Here is a 10,835-nt window from a genome sequence, read left to right on the forward strand (position 1 = left end):
CCTTATTAAAACTGGGGCTTAACACAGCTTGATTGGGTTGGATAGTAGCCTTGCCTTAATTGTCTCTTCTGGTGTATTCCTTCTCTGGATGAGTCCTTGAGAATTCCTAGGACCTGGGGAGAGTAGGGAATCACAGTTTTGCTAAGAACATGTCCAGAGTCTTAGTAGTATCAATCCCAAAGAAAAATCCACAGTTTCCTTTCAGGGCACACCTGGGATTCTCTTTAAGAATTGTGGCCTAGATGTTTAATAGGAAGCACCTTCCTTTATGACATCACCAGACAAAGAGGTAGCTAAGGGGACTATTTGAGACACTCTTAGAACAACAGCCACTTTTGTGGGAGCTCAAGAACAGCAGCTCTTAAAACTGAGGGTAAATATTCAGGCTTCATTGGAACTCTGAATACAAGCCAGCTGGTAAAATATGGGATCTCCCCAGAGAGGTACTGTCTATCCCATGGTCAGTACGAATAAAACTGGGTCCAAAGCAGCAGTATCAACCCAAAGAGGGGTCGAGGTTAATAGCACACCCTCTCAGCGGGGATATGGGCACATTGCTGCCTTGAGCCAGCGAAGTGCTGCAGTCTCCCTGAGTCCTTCTCCCCATCGAAGATCAGAAGCTGCACATCCCACCACTTACCATTTGGCATCAGACTATCCTCGATCTCTCTCCCCACCATCAGGGCCTGGCCTCTCCAGGACACCCTTCCCTCGGGGACCTGACAACCGGCCAAGATCAGAAATGAACCGCCATCCCTATTCTCAGCGAAGAAGCCAGCAAACTCAGACACCAGCTTCCCATGCTGTCTACACACAGCGGAATGCTAGTCCATCCAGAGATGAAGGTACACGAAAAAGTATGTCTCTTGCAGGGCGTGACAGCAGCCATCACACCTCAGTCACTGCAGATGCCAAATCCTCTCGCCGGTTGAGTTTTCTAGACCAGAAAGATAACCTACAAAACTTACCAGAGGAAGACCCACCCTCCAAGGTCCAGAACCCACAAGGGGTCAGAATTCCTCGTAGGATTTCAGTTTACCCAAAGGATGAATGTGTCCAAACTGAGCCCATCCGAAGGAGTATGACTGCTGCTGAGGTCAGATCTCCAAGGAGACCCTCTAGCCTAGAACCTGGCAGCAGCCGAGTCTCTGCAGACTCTCGGGCAGCCCAGAGAAGGATCCCTGGTCAAGAGTCTGAAATGGGTCCTCCCAGTTCAAATTACCCAGAATCCAAGGCCTTGCATAAGAATATGAACTTGGAATCATCCCTCAAATTCTCCATCCTTAAAGATTTGGATGGTCCACACCGAGTTTCCATGCGTCCAGAGCCTGTATCTATGCGCAAGTATTCCGTCTACACTGAACCCAAGACCTCCCCAAAGGTCTTAGTGTCATCAGAGGTGGAGTCCAACATGAAGTCCTCAATCCGCAGAGACAGTGATGTCGGCCGCAGGGTCACCATCTCCCCAGGAACTCACTCAGTACAGGCAACTCATCGTGTGAGAGCTCCAGCAGTGCCAGAGGGCTCCCGCAAATCTTCCATGTATGTGACTCCAGAACCAGGCTATAAGCAAAGATACCCAGAAACTGTCCACACATCCCCAGGACCCACAATCAAGAGTCCAGAACCTGTCCGTGCTGAACTGGAGCTGACCCCTCGGCCCTTACCTCCTCGGTCCTTACCTAGGTATGGGCCTGACTCTTCATGGTGGGCCTTACTCAATCCTGAGGTTGAAATGCCCCAAAGCCGACCAACAACACCTGATTTTGAGTTTAAGTCCCCTTCTCCTCCAGACCCTTTATCATCCCTTTTTGAAATGGACTCTTTCTGTGAGGATCTGATGTTCCAGAGAGAGAAGGCAAGTCCGCCACCACCACCGTCACCAAAGGAGCCTCCAAGCTGGGTGCCATTGAGGGAAGTGCCACAGGCCCCCAAGCACACCTCCAAACAACCCATTCAAAGGTTTAGTGCTTTCTTCCTGGGTATGTGAAGAAGCAGATTGCCCAGGTGCAGCCCCAATTTAGTGAGGTGGGATGTTGGAGTGGGCAGGAAAGGCCCCCTCTTCATTCTGGGCCTCAGGGCTGTCCTCCTGCCAGTGCCAAAGCTAGTCCCATCCTTGAGCCCATTGTTCCATTTCCTCCCTGTTTCTCCAAGCTCCAAGCTAATGACATCGATGACAATGCCTGGGCCCAGCGTGAAACATTGACTCTTCCAGGCAAAGCTGCTTAACTTTTCAATGGAAGGTAGTAGAGAGTGGTTTGCAGGGTTGGAAGCTGCTTCCCAAAAGTGAAGATGAAGAACTGAGCTGGGGTGAGGGCTGTCAAGGGCTATTAAAGAGAATAATTTCCTCGGGTAAATATTCTGGTGACCAAGTAGAGAAGGTAGGGCATAGATGAGCTGGGACTTGGACTTTCAGCAGGGGAAAAGCATTAACAGAGGCACAGAGAGAGGATGTAAAAAAGAGACAGGAAGAGAGAAAGAGTGGGAATGTGACATTTACTTCTAAGCTGGAGGAGCTCCTTGGAGGATAAAGGGCTTAGAGCACCTTTGGGTGAAGAAATATGGAGCCTAGAAAGGGAGATGTAAGTAATAGGGGGTAAAGTAGGGGGTGCATCCCACAGAGAGAGAAAAAAGCAACATCTCTGTGTTACTTTCAGATGTCTCTGAGGAAATGTACAATCGTGTCATCTGGTGGCTAAAAGGTCTGTGCTTTCCCTCCTTTGGGCCCATGGGAGGGTTTGGGAGAAGGGAGGACAGTGGGAGAGTGTCCTCTGTGTTTACAAAGTTAGGTCTATTAGGAAGGTATAAGCTGGGGTTTTGACATGAAGGAGCAGAAGAACTTTTCATCTTGTCTAAAATACCACTGTTAGAGCCATCTCTTTGAGACTTGAGAATCTTTCATTTTCAAGAATCTCCTTTTAATGAGAAGCCAGTTCAAGAATGGAGAACCATTTAAACCCATTGCCTTTCAGCTTAGCTGGTCTTAACTGTCACATGATGAAAAACACCAAAGAAAACTACCTGCTTCATGCAAACTACCTGCTTCATAGTCCTATTGGGGATGACCCCCCAGGCTGAGGGTCCAGGTTGGCAGATTCTTCTCATGTGTCTCTCTGGTTCCTCAGAATCCTTCTCAAGCCCCTAACCCAGAATCTGGGAGGTGATTAATGGCTGCTGCCCAGGCAAGATCTCCAGGGATGTCTGGGCCTCCCCTTTGAGGCCATCAGAGGGCCCTGCCACCAACATTAGCATCCTTCAGAGAAGTGTTCTCCGGGCCTCCTAACTCTCCATTCCCTTTGTAATCTTGGCCTCTGTAGTGGAGGCAGGGAGTTCCTGCTTAGAGCTTTGTGTCCCAAAATATGCTCTAGCCCTATGAGCAGGAAGGAGGCCAGGGCTCTGGAGAAGAGAGATCCTTGGGAATGAAATCCAATCCCAGTAGAGAAAGGCAGCTCTGCCCTTCAAAGGGAACAAAGCTCTATAAATAGGGGTTCAGTAGAGTATGGACTTTGGAGTTATGTTATCTGGGTTTGAAGATATATTATCTGGGTCTGCTATTTTCTAACTCTGTGTCCTTGGACAAGTTATTTTACCTATCCAAATCTCAGTTTCCCCATCTGTTAGTGGGAATAATGGCTTCCTCTTAGGCTTATTGTGAGGACTAACCAAGCTATTACATGTAAAGCATTTAATATGGTGCCTGTCAACAGTGAACCTCATTAAATATTACCTGTTGTTTGTTAGGCCATTAGTAATAGGAAAGGATTTGAGTCAAGTTACATCCAAGTTCACTCATCAACTTCAGTAAAACTCCCTTTTTCCCCTCCTGTTGGCACTCTTTGAATTCCATTTGCTGTCCCCTGGGAATGCCTGGCTTCTCCTTCTCCGTTTTGACAGATGAGGAGGTAAGAACACCCCTGGGAGGTTGCTTCCGGTCTTCCTGTGCCCTCTCTTACCCAAGTCCCTCTCCTGTCCTCTAACGGAAGTGGTGTGAGGACAGAGATGATATCTATGGTTAGACAGGTTCACTGCACACCTGGCACAGAAGGTGAATGGGGGCTGAAAACTAGCCTGTGCTCCAGTTGTCAAGCTCTGCACCTGTGGGGCTTCATCTCCCTAGAGAGGGTTTGCACAAAGGTGCTATATGAACTAGTTACAGTCCTGGAGAGAAAGAGTAGAGACCTTTTGGCAGTGAATCCTGCCAAGCATTCTGTGGGGAGGCTGCTGGGCAGCCGTCTGTTGATTCAGTCCCCATATGGCTATCCCCTCACCAGCTTGAGGGCGTTCTAGAAAGGGGTCATTTTTCTGGGTTACACATTATCTGGATCCTCAACTTGAAAAGGCACAAGGTAGACTCTGCTCCTGGCAGCCCCATGTCCTAAATTTTGTAGTGTCCTGATTTCACAGTGTATTGTTCTCATAAGTACATTTGTTCTTGGCCCATGTTTGATGAGAGTCAAAGCCCTTCAAGCCCTTCCTGCCTCTGTATTTTCTTGCCATATCTCTCCCTTGCCCAAAAGTCCTGAAGTGACATCTAATGGGTCCCATCCATGGACTAGCCCAGGATGGACAGATGACTACAGATGCAAAACAAATGGGGGTGGGGGGGGGGGAAGAGCCTGAGCTCAGTTTACAGAACAGCTGAAGGAGATGTGTCCAGAAATGCCATTGCTACCACCTCTGCCATGGCTTCTTATCCACCTCTGTACCCTGAACTCAGCTGTGGGTGGGCACAGCTACTTTTAGAGATTATCTCCATGTAAGACACTAAATCCTTCCCTCTCTCTAGCCTCCCTTCCTTCCTTCCTCCCTCCCTCCCTCCCTTTCTTCCTTCCGTAATCACTTTTGTTCAGATGCCTAGCACTCTGCCAGGTGCTACTGGGGGAAACACTGAAGCCACACAGCACACACATACTTTGGCTTTGAGAAACTTACCATCATCTGCTTGGGGAGATAAGACAGGGACAGGAAATATTTAAACAACAATACGAACGAGTCTGTGTTCAAATGTCAAAATAAATGGAACATACTGAATAACACTGTTGGAGGGTCTTAGGGGAGAGTCAGCAGGGGGTCAGGTGATAGTCAGGGGGTATCTTGACAGCTGGCCTTTTGGTCACCCTTGATGCTAATCTATACCTTTCAGATGGATGAAGGAAGGGGTTAATATTTTCCTTTATTCAGGATATGACGTTTTGACTGAGCAGGCTCCTCCCTGTTCTCCCCCACTCCTCACCCCCTTTCTCTGTGCATTTTGATTTAGTTTAGGAAGTCAAAAGCCTTGGCAGCAGGATGACTCCTTCCCAAAATAGCTCTTATCCTGTCTCGATAATTACAGCTCTCCAGCCCTATTCAGCAGCAGAATAGCTCCCCAAGAAGCTGGGAAGAGAAGACTCTCAGGCTTCTGGGCCTGATGGTTTTCTCTGGCTTTCTGGGAGTGGGGGAACATGGAGGTGGCCAGGTACTCTCCCTACAAAGTGTGAGAAATCTAGGCCTTCCCCAGTCTGTCTGAAGGCTACACGGCCCACAGGTAGCCCTAGTTTAGAGACTCTATGGTGCTGGTGTCCAAGACCTCTGGTTCCTTTGATCTGGGAATGTTTGACTGGAGAGTCTGTTCCAGATTCCATTCCCAGCAGGAATTCTCTGGTGGCCCAGCCACTGTGCCTGACTCTGGCTTGAGGAAGGCAGCATGTTTGTTGATGAGCTTCAAAAGCCCTCCTGGATCCACAGCTGGGATGGTGCCTGATTCAGCCTCTCTCTCTCTTTCCCTGTCAGTCTCCTCCCAAACAGCCCCTCAGGACTCTTTTATCTAAGGTGTAGAGTGGACAGATGCTTCTCAGCCTTGGATTGGGACATTAGGAGTTCGATTCTCCCCAGAGGAGGTTGTGCTGGACTAAGGAAAGACACAATGTGGGGGGGGGGGGGGTGCCAGAGACAGCAGAAGCTCAAAAGGAAGGTCCTGAGAGTTCCCTATTGGGTCAGTGGGGGCTGTCTTCTCACTTAACCCTGGGAAGTTCTGGGGAAAAAATCAGCTCTTAATGGGGAAAGGGGTGCAGCACCTCTGATGGACAGGGCTTCCCTGGCCCCAGGATCCTGTGTCCTCAAGGCACCTGGCCTACTTGCCCTTGGATGTGGCGTCTCAGGCTGTCAGGAGATAAGGTGGTTTAGTCCTTGCTATATCAATTATGCAAGAAACTAACCCTGGAAAACAGGCCAGGAACCAGAGGAAGGTCCTGTCTTGATACCCAAGGTAGATATCAGTGTCTTTAGATTGACATGTCAACGGCCCTTGGGGGAGGGAATCATCAGCCTCCTGTTGGCGCCTGAGCCACGGGAAAGTTTTGCTCAGGTAGACTTTCCTCAAGAAGGAAAACCCAAAGTTTATGAAGAAATATGGAGTATCTCCATTCATGGGAATAGTAACAAAATCCTATAACATGGACTGTCTGGAAGGAACCCTAAAAACCACCTTTCTTGCTCTCTTCGTTTTCTCTTTTTTGCAGTGGAGATGAAAAGGAATTGTTGAAAGAATGGGAGCAGAGCTGCTGAAAGTGGGACAGGGCCCTTCAGGAGGCTCTTCCTCATAGCTTGACCCTCACTACACAGCTTCTCAGGAAGCAGGCATCTTGCCCTGTTAGATGGTACCTGTTTATTTCCAGCTATCGTGGGCAGCCAATTCCAGAGCAGGATGGGAAAAGCAGATCTTTAAAGGAGGATAGTGATCCCTGGCCATGGCTCGCTATTTTGGGGGCAAGCTAGGGTGACAAACTCCTCTGGACTGTCTGGAACTTTTTGGTTTTAGCATTGAAAATCCTACCTCCCAGGATCGCCTTCAGTCCTGGGCAACTGGGACAGTTGGTCACCCCAGGAGAGGGTGTGGTATGGTCTGCCTCAGTAAGAGCCACTGCAAGCCCAGGGGCAGGGGCTTCGCTGTGAGACCTGGACAGGTTGCTCCCCTTTGTCTATAAAATAGGGCAGGAAAATGCAAATAGGCTTGATGGCAGAATGGAGGCCAGATTCCCTTAGATTTTTGTTCTGCCTAAATGATCCTACATAGAGAAAAATCTGCCACATTCATTTTGGACTTTCTTTTGGTCCCCTGCCTGGAACCCATCTCCAACATTCCATCTTTCTGTCAGAGTAGTTTGGTGGTAATTGGTACAGTGAAATTTTTAAATAAGAGAAGAAACAGGCTTAGGTCAAAGGACAGGGTGCATACTTGGGTGAAGAAGAAAATCTGTAAACTCAAAGCCATACTGACAGCTGCTCAGCCAGAGAAAGGGTGTTCTGAATGGCAGAAATGTCCATGCCCCTTTACCCTCTCTGCTCAGCTGCCTTTGGCCCAGCTGCCATGAGAGGAACAGCAAGAGACAGCTGCACCTTGGGAGCTGAATGAAGGCCTGGGCAAGGGGGACAGAATGTGAGGCAGCTCCTGAAAGCAGCTCAGGCTTTGACACTGTAGTTGAGAGGACTGGGGCAGCCAGTTGCTTCCTTGGAACCCACCAGAGGCAAAGTCATCTAGCTCCAGGGGTCTCCACAGTAGCTATTTTCAGAATTTGAGCCAGTAGGTCTTAAAACCAAGACTTGCTTTCTAGAAATGGAGTGGCGACTAGTTGGAGAAGCTGATTTCACAGGTGGTGGCAGCACAGTCATTGCAATGTCACTGTAAGGCATTACTCTGGCATTCTCTCTTCTCCCATCCCTCTATACCCATTACACATGTACACCCCTAACACTTCTGAAGGAAGGCATTTGAAATAATAAGAGTTAGCAGTTGCTGATTTGATGATGATAATTTTCCCAATATCAGAGGTAATAGCTACCATTTGTTTTAGTGATTTTACCCTGCTAAGTGTATTTACTTAATGAATCTTCATAATCACCGTGTTTCACAGATGAAAAAATTGAGCCCATAGTTTGCTCATCAAGGCTGGGAGCACATTAGGGAGTTTTTTTTTCTCCAGGGATACAACTATGAGGTATAGAAATCCTTCTGCAACCACATCTTCCTGTAAAATAACTTCTCAATATTTTAGCAGCAACTTTAGATATAAGTAATTGGGAAGGAAAAGATTTTAGTGGGGTAAAACCAGTCTGTGAACTATGAGGGTGGGAGGTAGCTATGAGCTGATAAGGAGCCAGGATGAAGGACAAGTGATGGATCAGTGAAGCCCAGAGCCTCAAGGCTTGTCTGTGCTCTAAAATCAGAGTGGAAAACTAGTCAATGAATCCTTTCAGTCAATGGATATTGACCAGACATCTCCTGGGGGCAGCAGCCTGGTCATCCAGGCGCATGTCACATCACAGGTTTGCTGAATTGAAGTGAGCAAAGACTAAAATAAAAAACACACTCCCTGCCCTTGTGGATTAATCTGGGAGAAAACAAGTATACAAGTATACAGATGGGTCACTTGAAAGGGAACGGACATCAAAGGACAAAAGAAAGTCCAAGGAAATAAGTCAGCAAAGTTTTTAGAATGGAGGCCCTTGGAAGGTAAAAGACAAGAGGGAGATAGATTTTAGCTCAGTATAATGAAGAACTTGGTAATTCAGCTGCCCCAGAATTGTAGGGCAGCTGTTAGGGTGAGTGAGTTTTTGGCCAACGGAAGTATTCAAGCAGAGCCTGGGAAGGCAAGGGGACTTGAGATTCAGCCGTCTGGTAGGTAATCATATTAGGAGGTATATAAATTCCTTCCATCCCTGGCATCTTGTGGCCCTGCCCTACTGCAGGGAAGAAGATGGAAGGGCCACTCTGCCCCATCAGAGTGGCTGGCTTCTAGCACCCTGCTAGCTTCAGAACTGCCTCTCAACTGCAGCCCTTCAGCAGTTGCAAGGAACCACTCTCGGGAAGTGTTTCTTGGCCTTGCCACCCACCTCTCATGCCTGCCTTAGAATCATGGGGCACTGGGAAGCATGGAGGGGGCAGGAGTGGGGCTTAAGATATTTTGGTTTCTTGCCTCTGAACAGACTGGCTAAGGTTCCCTTGAAAGAAAACCCAGTGATAGCACTTTGGCCCCACCAAGGCTTTCTGACTATATCATCAGTAACTTATCCACTTCTGATGGATGAGAGAGGAAGCACAATTAGTCCTTGTACCACTTAAAGGAAACTCAGGTATTGAGAGGCAAAAGTGACTCTTGCTAGTCATGCAGATCTGAAGTCCTGATTTCCTGTGCTCATTGCTTTTTATTCCTGGCCATTGAACCTGGACCCCACCTTCACCCAAGTGCAGTCTCTTTGTTTAGTTTCTGTGCCACACAATCTTCACCCATGGGTGGGCAGGAAAGACCCAGTGAAAGAGGCCAGAAGCTTTTCTAAACAGACCATGTTGACTTGACCTAAGCAGGGGAGCCATAGTTGGCAAGGTGGAGCCATGGTTGCTGATCCAAGTTTCCCAGAGGAGTCCTCTCTGTGCTAGAATACCCCACCCCAGCATTGCCCAGGAAATTGTTCTCTAGCCAAAGACCAATGCCTGGTGGGATGTTGAATTTCAAAGGAGAGCCAGAGCTTCAAGAGCTGAGGGACACTGGCCAGGCTACGTGCCGGCTGGAGGTGAGGAAGAGTGGTCAGTCATCAGTGGCTCACACAGGGCGGCTGTATCTCAGCCTTGCTTCTGACCAAGTGTCAACCCTACCTACACCAACACAAACTGTGAGAGCTGGAATTGGGGGAGTATAGTCCCCTCCACTTTCAGTGGGGGAAACAGAGGCCCAGGGACGGGAAAGGAAATGTGGGCAGTGAGATTCATAGCCAAGGCTGGCATGGGGACTTATGTGCAGGCCAAGACTCTTGAATGCTGCAGGGTCAGCCTGCAGGGCTTGTATAGATGGAATGGCTCAAAGTCTGTTTCTGGGTTTTATTTCCCCCAGTATGCCTCATGGACCTGTGGTGCAGTGATTAGAGAGGGACTGTGGCCACCAAGACCCCAAGATTCTTAGCTTAGAGCTAAGTTCTGTGGCCCCAGACTCCTGGGTGGAAGCACCCAAGAGGTATTCTTACGATCACGTGCTAGAGTACCAGCAGCTTGTAGCTAATCTCCAGTAGTGGGGCTTTATGTAGCCTGAGCTTGACATTTGGATCTGATGGCAGCAGCTGCTGCTGCTTCTGCAGGCTTCCAACAGCCATTGGCTTCTCCTTTATGTCTTTATTTTCCTGACTATAGCTTCAGATCTCCTGTTCTACCTCAGGCCATTTCCTGGATCATCCCCATACCTTTAGAGGTTCCCTCTCCTTGGAGTAAAGCTGCTGGTCCCCATCCTACACCTCCTCTCCCCTGTCCCAGAGTCTCTGCATGTCCAACTTTTCTTCAGCACCTCTTGCTGCTGCCTTGCTCTTTTCTCTTCCTCCATGGCCTACAGCAGCATACAGCACACCATCCTTCCCTCGTTGCATCTACTGCCAGAGCTGCTAGGAACCTGAGACATCACTAATCTAATCCCCTTGTTTTCAGATGTGGAAAACTGAAGTGAGTTGCCTAAGGTCACTCAGCCCTAGGTAACTAAGAAAGTGTCTCCTCAGCCTAGTGGCTCATCAGTTCCCCTGATGTCTTTAAGTACCAACACACTTTCCCATTCCCTAGTCCATTAGTGCCAAATATTCAATACTGTCTCCAATATCAGCCTCTTGTTTTTCTGGGCCTGATCCCACCTGCCATCCCTGGGCTTTTCTGTATCTATCTAGTGAATCCAGACTGATCCCAATCATGATCACTGGGTCACAGATCAGATTGAGGTAGGGTAAGAGTCCTTCACAGATCAGACTGAGGTAGGGTAAGCAGTATTCTGGTGTTCTTGCCACTAGAGAGGGCCATTCCTGTGGGCCTCAGTTTTGTCCAGAGT

The 10,835-nt window shown here is 48.5% G+C and overlaps 1 protein-coding gene across 1 annotated transcript; it reads left to right on the plus strand.

Annotated features, from left to right (window-relative positions):
* Positions 1-457: 457 nt before the first annotated feature.
* LOC119513599 (uncharacterized protein C17orf47-like) lies at positions 458-2,936 on the plus strand. Its single transcript, XM_037808959.1, is given in 3 exon segments — positions 458-1,982; positions 2,658-2,711; positions 2,714-2,936. Coding segments are annotated over 3 exon segments (1,674 nt in total). The 3' UTR covers positions 2,809-2,936.
* The last annotated feature ends 7,899 nt before the right edge of the window (positions 2,937-10,835 follow it).

Source organism: Choloepus didactylus, chromosome 18, assembly GCF_015220235.1.
Source record: "Choloepus didactylus isolate mChoDid1 chromosome 18, mChoDid1.pri, whole genome shotgun sequence".
NCBI lineage: Eukaryota > Metazoa > Chordata > Mammalia > Pilosa > Megalonychidae > Choloepus > Choloepus didactylus.